Source organism: Amphibalanus amphitrite, unplaced genomic scaffold (assembly GCF_019059575.1).
Source record: "Amphibalanus amphitrite isolate SeventyFive unplaced genomic scaffold, NRLGWU_Aamphi_draft 000185F_arrow, whole genome shotgun sequence".
Classification (NCBI taxonomy): domain Eukaryota; kingdom Metazoa; phylum Arthropoda; class Thecostraca; order Balanomorpha; family Balanidae; genus Amphibalanus; species Amphibalanus amphitrite.
The window spans coordinates 455,129-477,912 of NW_024881680.1; the positions used below are offsets into that span (position 1 = coordinate 455,129).

The window sequence follows — 22,784 nt, forward strand, 5'->3', positions numbered from 1 at the left end:
AAACCCTATGGGGGGGGGGCGGCACCCGCCCCCCCCCCCTCGGCCGGCGAGGGGGGGGGGGGCTCTTAGCCACAACCACATTTACCAATTGTAAGCAAGCATATGTGAATGCGCTATGTGTATATATGTTGTGGACGCTGAGTAGTGAGTACAGGAACGTTATCAGGTAAGCAAATCGTTGTCAGTCCGACGAACTTGACCCTGGCGTCTCAAGGGTCTGTCCTTGACACTTCAGGCTTGTCAGGGGCACCAAAGTCCTTCCAGGGACACCACAAACCTGTCAGGGGCACCTACGGCCTTGTAGGGGCGCCACAGGCCCGCCAGGGGCACCACAGATCTAGCAAGTATACACGACAGGCCTGTCAGGGGCACAACGGGCCTGTTGGGCCCCTGAGCACCCCTAGGGGCAGGGGCACCACAGTCCTTCCAGGGGCACCGCAGGCCTGTCTGTGAGGGGCACCAGCGGCCTAGCAGGGGCACCAGTCAACACAGGCCTGCCAGGGGCACCACAGACCTGCCAAGGGCACCAGAGGCCTGCCAGGAGCACCACGGACCTCGCAGGGGTAACTTGGGCCTGTCAGGGCCCAGGGGCACCACGGGCCTGTCGAGAGGCACTTCAGGCTTTTCAGGGGCACCATAGTCCTCTCCGGGCGCAGGGGTAGCAGGGGCACCAGAGGCCTGCCAGGGGCACTACAGGCCTAGCAAGGGCACCACTGGTCTATCAGGGGCACCACGAGCCTGTCATAGCCAGGCATCTCAGGCTTGTCAAGGCCCAGGGGCACCACAGGTCTGTGAGGGGCACCAGCGACCTAGCAGGGGCACCGGTCAACACAGGTCTGCCAGGGGCGCCACAGACCTGCCAGGGGCACCACAGACCTGCCAGGGGCACCAGAGGTCTGCCAGGGGCACCACCGGCCTCGCAGGGGCACCTTGGGCCTGTCAGGGGCACCACGGGCCTGCCGAGGGGCACTTCAGACTTTTCAGGGGCACCAGTCCTCTCCGGGCGCAGGGGCACCAGAGGCCTGCCAGGGGCACCAGCGGCCTAGCAAGGGCACCAGAGGCCTGCCAGGGGCACCACAGGCCTAACAAGGGCACCACGGGCCTGTCAGGAGCACCTCAGGCTTGTCAGGGCCCAGGGACACCACAGTCCTTCCAAGGGCACCGCAAGCCTGTCAGGGGCACCAGAGGCCTGCCAGGGGCACCACAGGCCTAGCAAACCACTGGCCTGTCAGGGGCACCTCAGGCTTGTCAGGGCCCAGGGACACCACAGTCCTTCCAAGGGCACCGCAAGCCTGTCAGGGGCACCACAGGCCTGCCAGGGGCACCACAGGCCTAGCAAACCACTGGCCTGTCAGGGGCACCTCAGGCTTGTCAGGGCCCAGGGGCACCACAGTCCTTCCAGGGGCATTACAAGCCTGTCAGGGGCACCAGAGGCCTAGCAAGGGCACCACAGGCCTGCCATGGACACCACAGGCCTGCCAGGGGCACCACCGGCCTTGCAGGGGCGCCTCAGGCCTGTCAGGGGCACCACGTGCCTGCCGGGGACACTTCAGGCTTGTCAGGGGCGTTACAGTCCTGTCAGGGTCCAGGGGCACCACGCCCGTGGTGTCCCTGCTAGGCCTGTGGTGCCCCTGGCGGTCCTGTGGTGCCCCTGTCAGGACTGTGATACCCCTGATAGGCCGGTGGTGCCCCTGGCAGGTCTTTGGGCCCCCGGGCCTCAAGGGGGGGCCATGACCCATGTGACCCCCCCCCCCCTTGGATCCGCCACTGCGATAAATTGATAACTCGCAGTCGTGAGTTGCAGCACCGTTGCTGCATCGCAATGCATATTGTATGCTATCAGTGTTCATGTCATTCCATATCGGTATCATTTTATTATTCACGAACCACAACCAGGTCGCCTTGCAAGACATACAGGCTACAACAATGCAGCGGCAAGTTCAAGGACGCTGCAGACGTTATGGCGAAATAATTGCACAGCGAATCGCGTGATCGCACATTGTGGTCTCCAGTCGGTGGAAGTTACGCTCTAAATCCGCTGTGCGCGGTCACAGCGAAGGCCTGTGGCAGCGTGTCCTCCAAGCTTCAGAGCGGGCTGATATTTTTAGTATATCTCAACTACGGACGCCGTCTGTCCGTGAAATAATTCTGAACTCTTGTATTTATTGAAGGGAGACATACTAACAGTTTACACAGACCTTCGTACCTACTCATATTTTTTAGACATTTACTGAACAAGTGTATTTCCAAGCACACAAGGCATGACAATCTACCATGCACTGCACGCTGCGTGACCATCTTGACTTTACTATAGACCGCTATAGGGCTTTTAAGGTCTTTACCCAACAGCTAATGCCTAACGGTAGCATCACAGCATGCCTAAAATAATGTTTGATTCATAAACAATTAACGTGTATGAAAATGGATCATCTACGAGTGTATCTTAAAGCAATAAAAAGTATTACATCCAGAAATGAAAATATAATCAACGGCACCCAGCGTAAAACACATTGGAATAAGTTACAAAAGTTGAATGGGAGCACCTGCTCCTCCTCAGCCCAAATCGGCCGCACTGGTGGCGCTTCCCACGCCGCTGGAGGTTCCATTCGTCGACCCCACAGAGCTGGCGCCCCCTCTATCACTCGACGACCGATCAGTAGCGCTGGGCGAGCTGGAACCACCCCCACCGTCAGACACGCGCTCCGTCGAGCGTGCGCTATCCACGGCACCGGCGCGGTCCGAGCTCCGAGCGGACCTAGCGACATCTATACAGCTACCAACTCTGCCACCTAGCGGGCGGGCCGAGCTGGTCCCACGCTTCCCACGTCCGCCGCCAGATGTCGGGCCCAGCAGGCCCAGGGCGCGCCGTCGCTCCATCTGGCGAGTGTAGACGGGCTTCTGCTTGGCCCAGAACTGCTGCCGTTTCTCCAGGAAGGTGATAGCCTGTTCGGCATGTTTGACCACCTCGGTTCGACACTGACCACTAAGGGCTGGGTGCTGGATCAGCCTGGAATCATGGGGACGTTATCCATAAATACGAAGACGAAATTAATTCAGGTAAAGCGTAACCGTATGAGGACCAAATGGGTTGACAACATCTTCAGGGTGATCATAGCCTTCAGCGCCATGAATATCGCCTATCATGCGACGCCAAATGTTTTAATATGCGAAACATACCTATGCAACGTAATTTGTGATGCCAATCAGCAGGATAATATGCTTAAAGGGGACACCATTGAGGCCACATCTCATCGCTAACATTGCCATCTCTTGCTGTTCTCAGTTTCTCCACGTAAGTACATACCTCTCCATGTACTCCTTATCAACGGCCAGCTCCTCGAGCACCGGACGACAGTTGGGAGCGGTACGGGCGGCTCGGTCGCTGCCGGCCCGTCCCCGCCCCCGCCCCCGCCCTCGGCCGGAGCCGGCAGTGTCTCTGCTCGCCCCCCGGGACAGTCCACCCGCCGAGCCGGGTTTGGAGGCCGGAGGCGGGGACGGGGTCGGAGCGGCCTCCTCAGTCAGGTCGGGGCTCAGTTTCAGACCCTCCAGCAGCGGCTCGACTCCACTGAAGATCAGGCTAGCCCGCTCTGCGGCGCAAACAGTATCGGAGTTTGTGAGGTGGGAAAAGGAAAAGCAACATCTTAACGTAGTGTGTTATATCTATCTAACATTTAAAACACCATTGATGCAACGATCTTGAACGAGATCGCGATAAAAATCATCGCACATATAAAACTTTTAATCGCCACGTTTGATCGCCACCAATTCCAATGTAGTAGGTATGTGTCCCAAACTGAACCATAAAACCTATAGACACATCCACCTATTCCGCCCTCAGCAAATCAATTCCCTTCGGACCACTGACCTCCAATAGCGTTTTCGATGGCCTCTGTGGCTGTGTCGACTCCGAGCGGAAACACTGCCATGTCGGGTCGGAGTCGGAGCCCACGACTGAAGTACACCAGCGCCATCTCAAACTCTCCGAGAGCGTATAGAGCCTCGGCCTTCTGGGACAAAGCTGCCGGTGGAGAGAGAGGAGAGAGAAATTAACAAGGGGTGATGTTTTGAGGAGAGAGAGAGAGAGAGAGAGAGAGAGAGAGAGAGAGAGAGAGAGAGAGAGAGAGAGAGAGAGAGAGAGAGAGAGGGAGGGAGGGAGGGAGGGAGGGAGGGAGGGAGAGAGAGAGAGGAGAGAGAGGAGAGGAGAGAGAGAGAGAGAGAGAGAGAGAGAGAGAGAGAGAGAGAGAGAGAGAGAGAGAGAGAGAGAGAGAGAGAGAGAGAGAGAGAGAGAGAGAGAGAGAGAGAGAGAGAGAGAGAGAGATCTTCATGACACACAAAACCTTCATCCTAGGCATCCTTTGGTGATTGGTCACCCTCATCCTATGCTAGCTGCTCCTCGGGGCAGGCACACGTCATCACGTGCGATGGGTGTCCGTTAGCGGGCTGGTTGGGTGCACCACGGGGTAGCCGCCCAGACCAATATCCCCCGCTGATTCCTATCATCCCATTCCGGTTCTGAGAAAGTTTTAGTAGACCCATAGAACCTAACCCTACAAAACATACACTCAAACTCAAACACACACTCACAAGCAAACAAACAAACAAACAAACAAACAAACAAACAAACAAACAAACAAACAAACAAACAAACAAACAAACAAACAAACAAACAAACAAACAAACAAACAACAAACAAACAAACAAACAAACAAACAAACAAACAACAAACAAACAAACAAACAAACAAACAAACAAACTGTTGCATCCACGTCTGTATTTGTCTAGGCTTTAGACACTGGGCTTATTTCACGGCATGGCCACGTGGTAAACAACAACCACTTTTGTGCAAGGACAGGTCTGAAAACACAACAAGCGAAAGCTTGTGACGTAAGCACTAATTAGCTGCAACACAACAGTAGGCACTAATTAGCTGCGATACTATAACACCTCCCTTCCAGCTGTTTCCAGCGCTTACAAGTTCAGGCGATCGGGTGGACGCCGGTTACGCGCCGGACGAGAGTTCGCCACGGGGCTGGGTAGTCCAGCGAGCTGGTGTCCGCTCGCGGGCGCCGGAGCGATCTCTGGCTCAGCGGCCGGAGGAAGCGTCACTGGCTGTGCTGTAGTTGATGACGCTGGAGGCGCTGCCGGTTGAGCCGGAAGCGTTTCTGGCAGAGTGACAGGCGCTGATCGGGGCGCTGCAGGTCCGGGCTCAGCTGCAGGCGGCTGGAAGAGGTAGTCGCTTTGAGAACGTCCTTCATCCCTGAACAGTCCGGTATCACCAGACGTGTATCGCGGCCGGATGTGATCCACATGTCGGCGGAACTTGCGGCCATCTTGGAGAAGAACCGTACAGGTCGGTCCGCATGTCTCGAGAACCGTGCCTGGGAGCCATTTGTACTCGGAGGCTGTTACTTCAGTGATGTAGACTGAATCTCCAGTTCGGAAGGCTCGGATGACAGTGCCCGTTTCGACACTACTGCGGCTTCTCCTTTCCTCCAACGGATGCAGCCGGTTGAGATGCGTCCGAGGAGCACGACGGAAAAGCATCTCGGCCGGAGCTTTCCCTGTTGTCGTGTGCGGTGTGTTCCTGTACTGGAACAGCCATCTTTGGAGCTTCGTGAGCAGCGGTGCTGGTTTCTGCTTCTTGATGCCGTTCTTCACCAGCTTGACCATGCTCTCGGCTTGGCCATTTGATGCCGGGTGCAGCGGTGGAGTGAAGACGTGGCGGATCTGATTGGCGCTCATGAACTCGCCGAACTCCTTGCTGGTGAAGCAGCCACCGTTGTCACTCACGATCACTTCTGGAAGACCGTGCGTGGCAAACGTCATGCGGAGATGATCGATGGTTGTTTGAGCGCTGACGTTGTTGGTGATCCAGACGTCAGGCCACTTGCTGTATGCGTCTACTATGATGAGCAGCATCTTCCCTTCTACAGGACCAGCATAGTCCACGTGGACTCGCTGCCACGGAGCGTCTGGGTACTGCCATGGTTGGGATGCCACCTTCGGCGCAGCTGGTTGATTCAGCTGGCAGGCATCACAGACTTTGGTCACATCTCCAATGTCTGTATCCATTCTGGGCCACCAGATCTGGCCACGGGCTCGGCGCTTCATGGTGCAGATGCCGGGATGTCCTTCATGGAGCAGTCTCAGGACCTTCTGACGGCATGCGGGGGGTACAACGACACGACATCCCCAGAGCAAACACTCGTTTTGTATGCTCAGCTCGGTTTGGCGACCGTGGTACGGCAGGAGGGCTGGCGTTACAGCTGAAGCCTTGGGCCATCCATACCGGGTGTAGTGGAGCACTTCTGAGAGAGTCGGGTCTCGTCGCGTCCACTCTCGAACTGCTTCAATTGTTACCAGGGCATCGTCAGCTTCGAGCATGTGAATGACTTCCATGAGCGGTGTCACTGACGTTTCTGGCACAGTTTCCGGTCTTGGGAGACGGCTGAGAGCGTCTGCTGCGGCATGTTGAGCTGCGTTGCCAGGCGTGTGCTCGAGATGGTACTGGTAGGCATCCAGAGTCACCTTCCATCTCACCATGCGGGGCGGAACAGCGTCTGGCAGGTTTTTGGTCTTGCCAAGCAGTCCCAGTAGAGGCTTGTGATCCGTTCTCAGCGTGAACGATCGACCGTAGAGGAAGCTGTGGAATCGCTTCACCGCGAATACCAGGGCGAGACCTTCCCGGTCGAGCTGGCTGTACTTCTTCTCTGCTTCATTGAGTGTGCGGGAAGCGAAGGCGACTGGGCGTTCTCCACTTGGAGTCATTTGTGAGAGGACGGCGCCCAGGCCGTATGAGCTGGCGTCTGCTGAGACGATGACGGGGGCTGTTCCGTCGAAGTGAGCGAGGCATGGTGCCTCACAGAGGAGTGTCTTCGTGGCGTTGAAGGCGTTCTCCTCAGCCGTTCGCCACCGCCACTCTGCATCTTTTTTCAACAGGGCATACAGTGGGGCCGCGACTGCACTCAGCTTCGGGCAGAAGCGACTGAAGTGGTTGATGAGACCGAGATACGTCCTCAGCTGTCCGACGTTTTCAGGTGCTGGGGCGTCTCTCACGGCTGCGATCTTCTGATCTGTTGGATGCAGACCTTCTTTGTCGATTCTCAGTCCGAGGTAGGAGACTTCCGGCAGGAACCAACGACACTTCTTAGCATTGATTCTCAGGTTTTCTCGGTCCAGGCGTTTTAGCACTTCCTCCAGGTTGGCCAGATGTGCAGCATCGTTGGGGCCTGTGACGCAGATGTCGTCGAGGAACACCGTGGTGTTCGGGATTCCGGCCAACAGAGTTTCGATGTGGCGCTGGAATATGGCAGGACCACTGCTGATTCCATATACCAATCTGGTTGCCGAGAAGAGTCCTTTGTGTGTGTTCACTGCTGTGTATTTCTGGCTAGACTCGGACAGCGGGATCTGCAGGTAGGCTTGTTCCAGATCTATTAGCGAGAACTTCTCACCTCCAGATAGTTGGGTCAAGAGCTCGTCCACTTTCGGTAATGGGTACTGCTCCAGATGACTGGCTCTGTTAACCGTGAGGTTATAACTCCCACAAAGCCGTACTGACTTGCCATCTGGTTTCAGGATGGTCACCAGGGGCGCTGCCCACTGCGCCGACTTGCAGGGCTTCAAGATTCCCGCCTTGATCTGACAGTCGAGCTCCTCTTCTACCAGCGGACGCAGAGCTAGTGGAACTGACCTGGGCTTGCAGAATACTGATTTTATGTCGGGATTTATCTCCAGATGAGCTTCAGTATTTGCTTTTCCAAGTTCTGGCTTCGTCAGGTTTGGGAACTTTTTCAGGAGCTCTTGCGCTTTTTCTTCCAGTGAGGCTTTCACCTGGAAGATGGCCTGCCAGTTCAGTCGCACCTTTGACAGCCAGTTGCGGCCTAGCAGGGGCTTGCCTTCACCTCCCACCACCAGGAGTGGCAGGTGCACTACTTCATCTTGAGCGAGCACCTTCACATCGACTTGACCAACAACTGGAATGGGCTCTCCAGTGAAGGTCTTTAGTCGTTAGCTGGACTTGTCGAGTTTTCTTGTTGGCCACAGCTTGTGGAACAGCTGTTCTGACATCACTGTGACTGCTGCTCCTGTGTCCACTTCCATCTGGACTGTTCTGTCGTCCATGTTCACTGCTGTGACAAGTGGTTCATTTTCTCTGACTTCTGTCTTGTTCACAGGCAGGCGGATTTGCATGACGTACTCATCAGTTGGGCTGTCTTGCTGAGTTTGACTCAAGTCCTGTTGTTGGCTCATGCATTTGACTTTGCCATGCCGACCATGACTGGGATTCTTCCTTGGCGTAGCCTGTGGCTCCTTGTTACGGCAGGCCACCTTTGTGTGGCCCTGCCGACCACAGTGGTAGCAGGTCTCGTTCTTGAATGGACATTCCCAGTGCTGGTGTTTTGGGCTGTGACATCTTGAACATCTTTCTTTTGTCTCTTGGACACGGGGCTTGCCAGTGAGGTTTCTTTTGCTTCCTACCATGTTCTGGGCTTTAACAGGAGGCAGACTGGTGAACCGACTTTGATGGTGTGCCTCCATGGCACGGGCCTGTGCTCTTGCCTGTTCCAGGCCCCTTGCAAATGAATGCAAGTTTTCCAGGGTCATTCTCTGCTGCAGGGCTTTCTCCCTTACCCTGGGGTCTCTGACTCCCGCAATCAGCTGCTGGCGGATTTCGCGAGCAAGATCCGTGAATTCACAGCTCCTGGCCAAATGTCGCAGGCGTGAGACAAAGCTGTCTATTGACTCACCTTCTCCCTGCACGGCTTGGCGAAAAACATCGCATTCGTAGTCAACGTTTTTCTGTGGCACAAAATAGTCACTGAGTTGTTTGCATATCAGTTGATATGGATCCAGCTGCCTCTGCTCTTGGGCTGCTGCTGGGTCCCCCTGATCTGTGGGCTCTGCGGCCTGAGGCATAGGCAGGGATTCGTGCAAGTCAAAGACTGCTGGACCAGCAAAATGCAGGAGGTATGCCTTTTTTCTGACTGGATTTGACACATCCATCGCCAGACACATATTTTCCAGCCTACGGAGCCATCCTGGCCACTCGTCAGGGCGAGATACGTCGAATTGCGGCAATTCCAGCGCGGGTGAGGCCATCGCTGCGCGGGGCTTTTTCGACTGAGTAGCAGAGGCTCAACGTATTTTAGAGCTTGAACTTAAAGTTGCCTCGTCGCCAATATTGTTGCATCCACGTCTGTATTTGTCTAGGCTTTAGACACTGGGCTTATTTCACGGCATGGCCACGTGGTAAACAACAACCACTTTTGTGCAAGGACAGGTCTGAAAACACAACAAGCGAAAGCTTGTGACGTAAGCACTAATTAGCTGCAACACAACAGTAGGCACTAATTAGCTGCGATACTATACAAACAAACAGACAAGCAAACGTACAAGCGTCAATATTTACCTACCTACGCATTTGTTGTCCCTCGTTGTTCCCTCGTGTGTTATACCTACTAGCACACACCTTGGGCAAACAATACATAAATCCACTCTTTATCTGAGCGCCCGTCTCGATGCCAACTGTCGGCTTTGATATCGCCCCAGGACGACCCGCGACATCCGCTGGATCGATGGCGTCGCGACGGCAGCGACGGGCGGCCACTTCAGACGACAGCCAGTCGACGCTTTGATCCTCGCGCGCCCGGCACGCGAGCCGGGGAGTCGACGATCCCCTCCCGCTTTCCATCAGGTCGGCAAATGGCACACAGGAGGGTGTCGCAGCCGCCGGGTCACGATATAGCAGAAGGACTGGATTGACGCCAAATGGGAAGCGCTGTTGTAGCGAAGGAGAGAGTGGCTTGGATAATATGGGCGACATCGCTGCTTGGTGGCCCTCAGGTGAAAAAGTCGCCTCGTCTCATGAGTCTAACTAGGCAGTAGTTTTAGTAATATACTCTCAATATACTGTTGACGCTCCTCGGCTACCCTACATGACAATTGCAGATAAAAATTCTAGATATTTGTCACAAACACATGTTTTGATACCTATACCACACTAAAATCAAAACTAAATAAAATGTAGTCCTACATAAACAGGTCACCCAAGCAAACATATTATTGAACATTGTTACTTAATGAACAAAACGAATCACTTATTTATTATGTTCCGTTATTAAAAAATCGATACATACGCTTTTATTAAGCATCGTATTTTGAAATAAGGCTGAAGGCGCGCCTGATGGCATAAGATTACGCTTTTTGGCATTTCCAATAACCGTAGGATGTAAGTCATGGAATCCATGCTCCTTCTTAGTTCTTCCGCACATTGTTTGCTTCCTTATTACCCGTTGACCTTTGGTTGACAATTGTCTTCGGTGATTTATCACTCATCACCAGCACATTAATACGTCTGTGACCATTAATCACTCTGTCATCAGGACCCGAGCCTACTGATGCGACACGGTCCTCGTTCTTTAGTCAGCACGCGACCAACTTGCAGATCAGTGGCCAAACTTTGCCAGGCGACAGGCCGAATATAGCCGAACCATGATTAGATCCCGAGCAGTACACTGAAAGAAAAAATGACACCAAATGGGGGGTAGGGTGACTCTGCCAAAAAGTCCGCCCCACAGGGGTGTCAAAACAACTCCCTTTTGGAGCATCATAACACTGCAATATGGTGTCCATAAACGCCGTTTCTTGGCGCACGTGGACTCCATATTTCGGAGTTCGGATGCCCAAAAACAGTTTTTTTGACACCCCTGTGGGGCGGACTTTTTGGCATGTTCCCGTAAATAGAGTCAAGACTCCCTTAGGACTCTTTCTTTTTGGGGTTATATGATGCCCCAAAAGAGACTCTTTTGATACCCCTGTGGGGCGGACTTTTTGGCATATCACTTTACATGGAGTCACGACATAACCGAGAGATACTCCAAATGTTTTTTTTTTTCGGAAGTTCCCAGGTGCTACACACAAATCAGACATAAAGTTTACATATTATAGAACTTTGACGCTGCTGAAATTGGAAAATATATGTGAACCACGAGATACGTGCTAATCAGATAACTGAAGTACGGACGTATGACGGTCATGGAACAACTATACGCTGACTGAGAACAGCCATCGACCTATACGGAAGAGTGGACCCCACAAACCAAGCAAATTAAAATCCTCACCTCTGGCGCAGCGCTGCTTCTGAACCAGACCCTCACCTCTGGCGCAGCGCGGGTTCTGATTTCTGAATCAGATCCTCACCTCTGGCGCAGCACGGGTTCTGAATCAGATCCTCACCTCTGGCGCAGCGCGGGTTCTGAATCAGATCCTCACCTCTGGCGCAGCGCGGGTTCTGGCGGAGGATGAGCTCGGCGTCCTTCAGGGCTGCCTCATTGTTCCCCAGCAGCAGGTTACACTTCGCGCGGCTGGCCAGACACGACTCGTCTTTCGGCTCAAACTCTAGAGCCTGTAAGAAATAAAATGAAATGAAATACGTTAGCGTTAACGCTCGTAACTGAAATAGTTATTTGAGTCATTATAAACGTCATCCATAAGAAAGTTCATTAGACAAATAATCATCCAAACTAACGCAGTTTCTCGTAAATCAACGAGTGGAACCGTTCCAATAGGAACAAAAGGCTCCGACGTTTCCATTGCTTATTCCTGATAACAAATTTATTATGAAGGATTGTCGAGGGAGTCTAATGGCAACCACACAAACGTGAGGATCCGCAGATATATGTTCTGAACTTTGACAATAAATAATCCATTTAAATGCCTAGAAGTGCACTAAGTGCAGCCAAAGTTCGAGTCCAATGGCCTGGACGTCCGAGTTAATGGCTGCTGTCTATTAGGTACAGCTACCGTCTATAGTTGGGACTGTTAAGAGACAACACGATTGAATGTAAGGAAGTCAGTATAATGAATTACTTGGCGCTTTTCGTTAGATAAAAAGAGATCCACATTTTATAACATCAATTCCATTTTTAGCTGTTCATTCAGGTCGAAGTAAAATGTCAACATAATTCGTCGGGTGATTGTCGATCAATCAATACATGACACAAACTCATCAATGACCCAAGTAACGTGGAATCAAAACTTTTTATGAACTGAGTTAAATATCAAAATCTGACGTGCTTAATATGATGAATTGTTCCAAGAAACATTTCAAATTTCACATTTCATTTCACATTTCATGCATTTCACTGTCATGCACTGCTAGTCAACAGTTTCGGAGGCAGAAAGGTCGCACCACGCATTTCGTTTGCTTGTTTTTTTTTTCTGTTGGGTGTGCCCCTTTCGGCCTATGTTTTCTCATTCCTTCCATTCCCTCAAGCTAATTATAGGTATTTTTTGTTCCTGCCAGAGCCGCGTGGGGAGAGGGCAAGACCGGCTTTGCCGATTCCCCAGTTGACAAGTCACCCGGCTGCTCAAGCGGTCACTCCGGAGGGTAGGTCTCCCGCATACGCTGCCATCACCGAATATAGGTATATATTTCACGATGGCTCTCACTCATTCCAGATACATCATAGGGCTGCAGCTACTTTTTTAAAGATCCCCTCTAATTTCAGTTTTATATCCGTAACAAAACGATGACCGCAGACTGCAGCCCTTTCGCAAAGGAGGGCGTTATTAAAGGAAGACTGCCACCTTCAAAAAGTTTTCTCAGATCGGCCTATGATTTATTCCCTGGATAAAACAAAATTTTAGAATTCACCTGACAAAGTATCATCACGTGAATCGCGAAAAAATTATCGATTATCATACAATTATCAATCGGTTAATGTCTAGCGACAATGTTTACACATCACTAGACTTCAAGGTCATAAGATTATTACATTTTATTTGAAAAAGTAAGGTATTTTATGATTTACTAATATATGATTTCATAAGAAATTGGCCATGTTTAATTTATTTTACATTTAACTTCGTAAAACATTTAAAAATCATGGCTCATTTGGAATGGGTCTGCCCCATGTTAAACCCCATTTCCCACACTTTTTTTGGAAAAAATGAACTACTGAATATATAAGTTTAACTTTTATTTTGACACTCCAAAATTCTTCTCTGATCTCGAAACAATCAAAGTTTTGACATATATTTGCCAAAAGATAAGAAAATTCATGTTTCAAAGTTATCGATAAACAGTAGAGATGTCGGTTTTCTTGGACTAAAAAAATGGCATCAAACTGAACTTTGGTCTCCGATTTCTCGCAAACGGGTTCGAATTTCGGAAAACCGACTTCAGTCTGGGACATAGGTGGCTCAGCTCTAGTGAAAACCGTTTTGTGAAAAAAAGGTGGCAGTCTACCTTTAATTACGAACCTCAGTCAGACAAAGAATTCCACGCCACTTCGGATATAAGACAATCCCGAACTAACTGCCGCTCCCACCGATAATTGATGCGTTATAAAGGGTCGGTCTTAATCCTTTGCCCATGCCTCTATTGCCTCTGGTTTTTTAATCGTCTAATGCCTATCTCTGCCCGCCATACCTATCTGATGTGACACAGGGCGCGTAGCCTCACTCACGCGGTCAAACAGCTGGATGGCGTAGGTCGGGTCTCCGCGGCGCAGCTCGAGCTGGGCGTGCGATGCGAAGGCGGCGAACGTCGAGTCGTCGGAGACCCAGCAGCTGCCGTGGCCGCGGTTGAGGAAGCGCCGGTTCTTGAGGCTGTACTTGATGTCGTGCTCGCCGAGCGCCACGGCGGCGGCGCGTGCCTGGTCCGTGTACATCACTCCCGGCACCTGCACGTTGCGTCTGAGCCGCAGCTTCTTCAGGAAGGCGCGCCGCTGAGCCGGCGTCAGCGACACCTGCGACGTCACCGACGCTACCGACGAACGACGCGACGGCGTCCAGCCCACCGCAGACGGCGGCGACACCTCGGGAGCGGCGGCAGAAGTGGTAGTATCCGCAGCGTCCACCGCAGGAGCCTCGGGTGCCTGTGTCGCCGAGAGCTCAGTGGTCTGCGGAGCTGGGTCGTTCGTCTCTGGACCTGAGCCTGGAGCCTCGGGAGGCTTAACGGCACTCTGGGCGGATGGAACCGTGATAAACAAAGATGCAGCCTTCTTGGCGTTTTCCAAAGCGATTGTCCCGACCCGTGGCGCCTGTCCCGCCATTTGAGGGTACTTGTTTGCCCCCGGAGGTAGGATTTCTTTGACGATTCTTACACTGATAGTCCGCATATCGCTCCCCCGCGAGGTGACGCTGCTGGCATTACTGGATCCCGATAGAGAGGGCGGAGGCCTCAGCGCGCGAGCTCTGGCCCGCTTCAGTCTCTCCTGTGAGCTCTCTCGGAGCACGAATCGCTCCATGATCTGCTGCTCCTGCTTACCTGACTGCAGAATCCTATCAGCCGATCTTCGAGCGAGTTCTGACATTCTTTTGTTGAGCGGAGGTCTCCTCAGGTGATCTTTCTGTCTGACTCCTCCTTGTGACACGTCACCTCCTGAGTCGTACATCGTTAGCAGTTCCTCCGGGTCGCTCTCGCCTCTCTCCCTCTCACTGCTCTCACCCTCCACTCCCCAGCTCTCTCCCTCTCCATCCATGTAGCTCCGGCTTCTCATTCTGCTCTGATCTGCTGGCACTCCGAGCCTCTCTCCACTCCCGTCCGCCGACTCTGCACGGAACTTGACCGCTCCGAACACACTCGTGGCCGTCTCTCTAAGCCGGCGGAAGCTGGCCGTGGTGGGTCTGAGCCGCTGCCGACGCGCCGATGTTTGCCCAGGCGGCGCCATCAGTTCGGCGTCACTCCAGAGGGTGATGTCGCAGCTGCTGCGCCGGCCAGTCGAGCTCCCGTCGCTGTGATCGGACGAGGCGCTCCTCCTCAGCTGTCGGGGCGGAGGCGAGGAAGGCGGACGGCGCGCCAGCCGGCTCGGCAGCAGCCGGCTCCCGAGACGCACCCGCCGCGCCTGACGCCACAGCTCCGCACCGCCGGCCAACGCGTCCTCCTCGTCCGGGTCTGGACTGAGAACGATGGCCTGGACCGGGGCCACCAGGCGCGCTCCGCCCCCACCGCCACACGAGGCCATCACTGCCGGCGTAAACAGTGATCACGGCGGGCTGCTGATGGCGGCGGGCACGCACGGTGGGTCGTGGACACGCCCCTTGTCCGAGGAGACACGCCCCTCCCCGTCCGGAGAGACACGCCCCCTCCCCGTCCGGAGAGACACGCCCCCCGATCGGAGAGACGCGCCCCAGATTGGAGAGACACACTCCTTCTAGAGAGGAGTACTCCGTCGGGATAGCCAAATTGCTGTGTCCGAAGAGACGGACCAATGTTCGAGGAAGGTAATATTCCTTTTGCTCTCGAAGACACGCAATTCTTTGAAGACAACAGGTGGCACCGTCAGAGCACGATGAGAAGCTCGAAACTGGCAGATGGCTGATATTCCACTGAGGCGGAAGACGGTTCCACGAAGACACTACTCACGACGAAATACAAACACTCCAGTGCTTTTAACACATCACCACCGGGCAATGTCACACCAGACTGGCTCGAAAACAAATATCGAAAATAAAACAACCAATCGTACTGAATCGCTAACCACACCACTCGCCACCTTCAATCCACCTCCTGCCCTGTCCACCAACTGAGCTGGCCAGTGGGCGCCGGTGCGCGCGGACCGCCGTAATTATCATTATCTCCCACTAACGGGGGCCGCGGCGACGATTGTGTCCGGCACCCGAGCGTGGTCGATGGGCGGGTGATTGAGCAGCGGCGCCGATGCGCTGTCACGGCCCGCTCAGAAAGCGGTGCCGACACGCGACAGAGCGGCGCTGAACGCTGCCGATGGACGCTGGAGGTCAGCAGGGTGGACGCTAGAGGTCACTGATGGTCAATGGAGGTCACTGATGGTCACCAGAGGTCACTGCTGATAATCGGAGGTCGGTCGTAAACGGTCAGTGGAGGTCAACAATGGATGCTGGAATCTGGAGGTCAGCGATGGACGCTGGAGGTCATCGATAGTCAACGGAGGTCACTGATGGTCATTGGAGGTCATATATAAACAAAGATCAACGGAGGTGTACGATCGTCACAGTAGAGATCACCGATGGATACCGGAGCTCTCATTCAGAGGTTAACGATTACCTACCGTTTGAACTTTGATGGCTCAACGGCGCTGATGAAAGAGATTGGTCATCAATTTATTGTCGCTACAAGGTAGTTCAATTATCATTTTGCTTAAATTTCAGGTCTTGATGTGATGTTTCCGGACTCTGGCCTACATCGGCTGCCACCCGGTCCCACCCGGTTGCCATTGGTTACCATCGCTTCCCCTCAGCCCGCCTTACATAAGTCGACGCACGTGCTACCTGCATCGGTCGGCGTTCGATAGAAAAGTGGCCGGGCTCGCGGCACGCAACAGTCGAACGGAGCGCGGCCACCGGCTTCCACACGGCGCAAAGTTTGGAGGAGCGATTGAAACCGAAGTCGCCGCTGTTCAAACTTTCAGAAACGTCGCACACGGCACAAGTGGTGTTCGTAGTGCTTTGCGTGACAGTAGCTAATTTTGCCGTTATTCATCGTGCATTAGAGCGTTTAGGAAACATTTTAACCCTCGCCCTGGCAGGGGGGGGGGGTCGATGCGACCCCCCCCCCTAAGGTTTTTCGAAGATAGCGCAAAAACGGCGGCGCGCAGCGCCGCCAAATTTGGCACAGCCTATGGGGCAACCTTTTTACATATGACCTGAAAATTTCAGGTCCGGGTGACCTTGGGTCAGGTCACCAGGTCAGAAAAACCGGTACAAGGTCATGGTCAAATTTCAATTTTCTTTTTGCACCTGTCCAACTCACAGTTTTCGACTGATTTCCTTCAAACTTTCAGGATGTGCTAAGTTCACCGAGTTGTATAACATATATTCCGGGTTTTTTGAGGTCACTGACCTGAGGTCAGTTAGAGGTCATTACGTCGTAATGTTAAGCCTATGGGAAAATACTAAATTCGGAAAATACTGGAGATATCCGCTTCGTTCTATCACTTTTGTGCTTTGAAACCACAGTACTTAACAGCAGGTCACTTGGTGCTTCTTTGTTTGGTGTACTTATCCATGGGTCAGGTCAAATGAGGTCAACTGAGGTCAAATGACGTTTTTGCCAATAACTTGGCACATAATGACGCTAGAGCTTAAAAAATGGTATCATTGTGTTCCTCGTGATCAGCCGAATCGAATGATATGCGATATGATGCAATTTGGCTAACTTGAACTTAATTTATTAATTTAAGTTTACTTAAAATTTAAGAAAAACTTTAAGTACACTTAAGCAAGCTAAAAAGTATATCATTCGACGCGCCTTGACGTGCTGAGTTTACTGGTGCTTTTCTTTTTGCTCTATCTTAATTAGATCAAAAGTTATAAGCGAAAAACTGTTGACCTGTTTTTAGCGAAATTTTTACATTTATACCCCCCAAAACCCCCCTAAATATTGACCTAGAGCAACCAAATTTGCACAGGGGCGAGAAATCCAGGGGGCCCACCTACCTACCAAATTTGGTGTTTCTAGGTGCCATAGGAGCCAATCGCGAGGGGGGGGGTCGCATCGACCCCCCCCTGCCAGGCCGTGTTATGAAAAATGCCCTGCCAGGGCGAGGGTTAAGTAAGAGCACTGCTATGCTTCGATGCAGTTGAGGACGAGTATGTCGAGCTTCGACCACTTACCGATGCTTAGGACTCAAATGGTCTTAGTTTAATCTTAGTAGCATAATTTAATCTGTATTTAGAGTTTTTGTTGCAGTTTAGTATTTCACATATTTACAATCACAATCCGTCTGTGACTCTGTGAGTTCGTTCGCAGGCCGCAGTGGGCCCCATTGGCCACAGTATAGGGCATGAGATGGTTGGTCGCAGAAGGCTGAATTTTTTTCGGCGCGTAGATGACGTTACGGACCAGTGAGCTTTTGAAGTCTCCAATCGCCGGGATGCACGGTTGGATCGTGGCCCCGGGCCCGCATGACCGTCTAGCGAGGAGCTTTGAGCTAAATCACTTTGTCTCATTTAACCCTATTAGCAGAGCTGGGCGCGTTCCTCGATGTTCGTGGCTGAGGCCGACGACGCCGAACCGACTCGTGGTGCTGCCGGGATACCAGCTTCTCCGCGCAGACCGGTCCGACGGCAGGGGTTACGGCGGTGTGGCGCTGGCGACCAGAGACGGCGTCTCGGTATCGCCTATCAAGATGCCAGCAGACGCCTCCTGTCCCGGGAGTAAACTGGAGACGCTCTGGACACTCATCAAACCGGACAGCAGACGCCAGTTCGTCCTGTGCACGGTATACCGCCCGCCCCGTCACACCGTCGCCGACCTGACTGCCGACTTCACGGACCTTCAGGCGCAGCTTCAGCACGTGACTGTCAATTACCCTCACCTCAAGTTGTTTATTAGTGGCGACTTAAACTGCTGTTTTTTGAAGTGTGACACGCACCCAGCCAAACGTTGCCTTTTAGAGTTTTTATCGGATAACTCCCTCGTGCAGTGTGTAACGTCTCCTACATATTTTACTGGCTCTTTGCTCGATGTTTTCATCACCAACTGTCCCGACATTGTAAAGTCTTGTTTTACGAAGTTTTGTCATTTTAGTACACACAAAGTTGTTCGCGCCGCTATCGGCATGCCCCGCTGTAGGCCGTCACCAACTGTTATACTCTCGCGGAGTCTTAAAAGAACCGATTTTACTATGTTGAATCTCGACCTCGCACACACCGATTGGGACGCTGTTTTCTCCACGCCAGCTGTCACCGATAAGTGGAGCAACTTCTTGACGACTTTCTTACCCGTTCTGAACGCCCACGCTCCCATCAGAGCCGTCAAGATCCGGAACCCTACTGCCCCTTTCGTGTCCGACGCCACTAAGGATTTGATGTGTCGCCGTCGGGGGGCGCTAGCGCGGTACGGGCACGGCTCGAGCGAATACCGCAACGCGAACAGGGCGGTACGCAGCGCTATCCGGCGTGACAGCCGTGATGACGTGGAGCGGCGCATTCGGGAGAGTGGGCGCCGGGGCATGTGGCGCATTATCAGACCGTACGTGGGTAGTAGGCGGGGGTCGCGTGCTGTGCCCAGCACATCGGCGGACCACCTGAATGATTATTTTGTCAGTGTCGGACCGCGAGTAGCTGCCGAGGTACGCGGGTCGGGTGATCTGCCGACCGCCCCTTGCCGTTTGCCGCGTGTGGGCGCCTGTGCGTTCGTGCTGGCGCCGTTGTCGCTGTCAGAGCTGCGTGCTGTCGTCTTCGGACTTAGCAGCTCGTCGGCCTGTGGCGAGGACGGTGTCAGTATTCACGTGCTCCGTGCGTGTTTTGAGTCGATCGGTGAGGTGCTCCTACATTTGCTCAACTCCAGCATTACCCAATCCGACGTCCCGCACTCCTGGAAACATTCCCTTGTTCATCCCATCTTAAAATCCGGTGATTTGTCTAGCCCGTCCAACTTCCGTCCCATATCCATCGTACCTGTCATCACCAAAATCCTAGAGCGAGCTGTCCACCAACAGCTCTATTCCTACCTGTCTGAAAACCATCTCCTATCTCCTAACCAGCACGGTTTCCGACCTCACCATTCCACGGAAACCGCGCTCGCATCCATTTCCGACCATATCCTATCCGCATCTGACCATGGAGAGGTTTCCCTTCTCTGCCTGCTGGATTTGAGCAAATGTTTTGATGTGATTGACCACTCGAAGCTCCTTTCAAAATTACAGGCGCACGGAATTGACACTTCATGGTTTTCCGCATATCTTCAAAACCACACTCAGAGCGTCAGCTTCACTGACAATCACGGTGGAATCAAAAAGTCCCGCCCGCTACCCAACAGCATCGGAGTTTTTCAGGGTTCAGCCTTAGGCCCCCTCCTCTACTGCGTCTTCGCCAACGACCTTAGTCAGTTTGCCGAAGGCGCAGTAGTAGTACAATATGCAGACGACACACAAATTCTAGTAAGCGGCAAGAAATCTCAATTTCAATCACTCGTCACTCGTATGGAGGACACATTGGCCTCTCTTGACCGTTGGTTCCGGGCCAACGGCTTAAAAGTCAACGCCGCTAAGACTCAGCTGATGCTGTTGGGCAGCCCCCAAAATCTTCGCACATTGCCTGAACTTAAAGTAAAATACCGCGATCACGAGTTGTCCCCAGTTTCCTCAGCAAAAAATCTCGGCATCATATTTGATCGTCACCTGACCTGGGGTGATCATATTACAACGCTCACGAAACGCTGCTTTGGAGTTTTGGGTGGTCTCTCGCATCTCCGGGGGCACCTACCGCCCAATGTGATCTCCGTGCTGGTCAGCGCACTGGTCATATCACAAGTTCGATACTGCATCGCAGTGTATGGTGCTGGCACCAGACACAATCTCTCTCGGATACAAAAAATCTTAAACTACGCAGCAAAAGTCATTTTCGGCCGCAAAAAGTACGATCATGTTTCCGATTTGATGTGCCAGTTGCGCTGGCTCAGCGCGGAGAACCTCGTCACCTACCACTCCCTGTGCCTGCTGCACAAAGTGCGGTGTCACGCCGAGCCGGAGTTGCTAGCGGGTAGTCTGGCCACCGTGGCTGAGGCGCGCGGCCGGGACGCTGCTGTCAGCACGCGGCAGGACACACTCCTGCACGTGCCGCGATCCCGTACAGAGATGGGCAAACGCCGGTTCACCTGCCGAGCGCCGGCTGCCCTCAACTCACTGCCATCGGATTTGCCCCGACTGCCCCCGGGGGCGTTCGGACGACGCCTACGCAGGCATCTGCTCGAGGAGCAGAACACTAGCAACTAGTCATCATGAGTGTCTCTCTGTATATGTGTTCCCCTTTCATCTTTTATTGTATTTTATCATCACCTGTTTTACTGACGACGGGCAGTAATAGCCACATGTTCCAGTGGAATGTCCTGAATAAACTGTCTATTGTCTATTGTCTATTGTCTATTTTCGGTAGTGCGTTAGCGTTCCTGCGTTCCTCCGGCCGCGGTTAGTGCGTTCCTGGAATAGCGTTCCTCAATTTTTTTTTCGTTCGGTGCGTTAGCGTTCCTGCGTTCCTGCGTTCCTCCCTCAAAAATACCGCCGAACCACGCGGCGCGGGCCCAACCAAACACGGGGCGAATCGATCACAGAATACCCAGAATGGCGACGTGGGGCCGAAAAGCAACTCGACATCTCTTTTCCGAATCGAATATCTGAAATACGTTTTACCAATATCATCCGTAGGGTTTTCAACAAAAATACGACCTGCTTAAAAAAAAAACAATAGTTAAGTTAAAAGATGTATCTTAGTAAAAGTTATCATATTTACTTTACACAATTAATGCCTGAAACTGAATCGAATAGTAAACATCACCACTAAATTTTTTTTACACATTTAATGCCTAAAACCGAATCGAATAGTAAACATCACCACTAAATCTAAGCAAGCCTTCCTCGATTCGACCGACAAGTGGCGCCTCTACCGGCAAACACACGTACTCGAGATTCAAACATTTGACACAGAGGTCATTGGCAGCAATATAATTTTTCGGGTGGTTCCGCAAGAACGCAGGAACGCTTCAAAATTTCGGGTGGTGCGTTCCTCTTACTTGCGTTCCTTTGAAAAACTTTGCGTTCCTGCGTTCTTGCGTTCCTAAAAAGGGCGGTGCGTACGTACGGAAGAACGCAGGAACGCACTAAAGGAACGCACTTGCCCAGCTCTGCCTATTAGTGGCAGGCTCCTGGTTAACACGCGCCCCACTGGGGGGGGGGGCTATTTATAGCCCCCCTCCCGTTTTTCTGCAATAACTTCCAAACCGCTTGACGTATCGACGCCGCCAAACTTTCAGTACCTTCGGCTGCATCAATTTGACACCTTGTGTCAAAATTTGAACTTCGTAGCTACCATAGGTCGGCCAGAAAAGACGTCAGAGTGACGTCATGTTCGGCCGATTTCGACGCAAAACATCGAACCACGGCAATCGCTCCCAAGCGCTCAGTTTTTAAGCTAGATCCAATTTCTTTGCATGAGAGGACTCAGAATAGACTGCGCTATCAAACTGCTATCTCGGATTTTCAGAATTTTGAAAATTTCGAAAATTGTATATAATAAAATTCAAAATTTACATTTTTACATTTTATCAAAAAGTTTTTGCCTTTTCGGAAAAACCGGAATATATGTGATAGAACGCGTTATTATGACCAACTCTAGCAAGTGTTAGCTAAATATCTTCAAAAATGCCCAAGTTATACGCATTTTTGCAAAACATTCACAAATATTAATTTTTCAAATCAATTTTTCACCACGTATTTGATATTGTAGTGCAATATAAATAGCACCATCGTGTTCCTGAGCTCAAACTGCATCCAATAGACACCTTTTTCTGTTGAAAAATTATAACTTCAAAATTTGACCTTTTTTGACCTGAAAGTGACCTGACCTAAGCTAAATTCGACTCAAAATGACCTCGAATGACACACACGACATCAAATTCGAAATCTTTGGCCTAAATGGACCATAAAGCATGTGTCACGTGACCGACGCATGGCATAATATTTTCGTGACCTGTGATGACCTGACCTTGACCTGAAAATCAAAGTACAAGTTTGGTACCCTCAGGGTATCTAGAGCATCTGTTCACGAGTGTGTGTGAACCAAAAATGAGCCTGATGTGACTTTTGAGACGGCGGCCAGAGCCCAAAACGTGAACAAGCCAAAATGCTAATAATTTTTACTTTAACCTGACCTGTGACGTCATCGGTGACCTCGAGGTCAATGAAATTAGATTTCGCTCGACAGTTTTTCCGGGGCTATCAGACGCCGTTTGAATTTTGACGATCGGCTCAGTAGTTTCGGAGTTAGGAGGGGGGGGCTATGAATAGCCCCCCCCCCCC

General features: G+C 52.2%; 1 protein-coding gene across 1 annotated transcript; it reads right to left on the reverse strand.

Moving 5' to 3' along the window:
- Positions 1–1,854: 1,854 nt before the first annotated feature.
- Positions 1,855–15,140, reverse strand: LOC122384301. The gene is made up of 5 exons (XM_043371588.1): positions 13,473–15,140; positions 11,275–11,407; positions 3,866–4,018; positions 3,305–3,587; positions 1,855–3,007 (listed from the first exon to the last, which is right to left on the reverse strand). The coding sequence occupies exons 1-5, from the start codon at positions 14,970–14,972 to the stop codon at positions 2,554–2,556; spliced, it is 2,523 nt and encodes an 840-aa protein (XP_043227523.1). The 5' UTR covers positions 14,973–15,140; the 3' UTR covers positions 1,855–2,553.
- Positions 15,141–22,784: the final 7,644 nt, after the last annotated feature.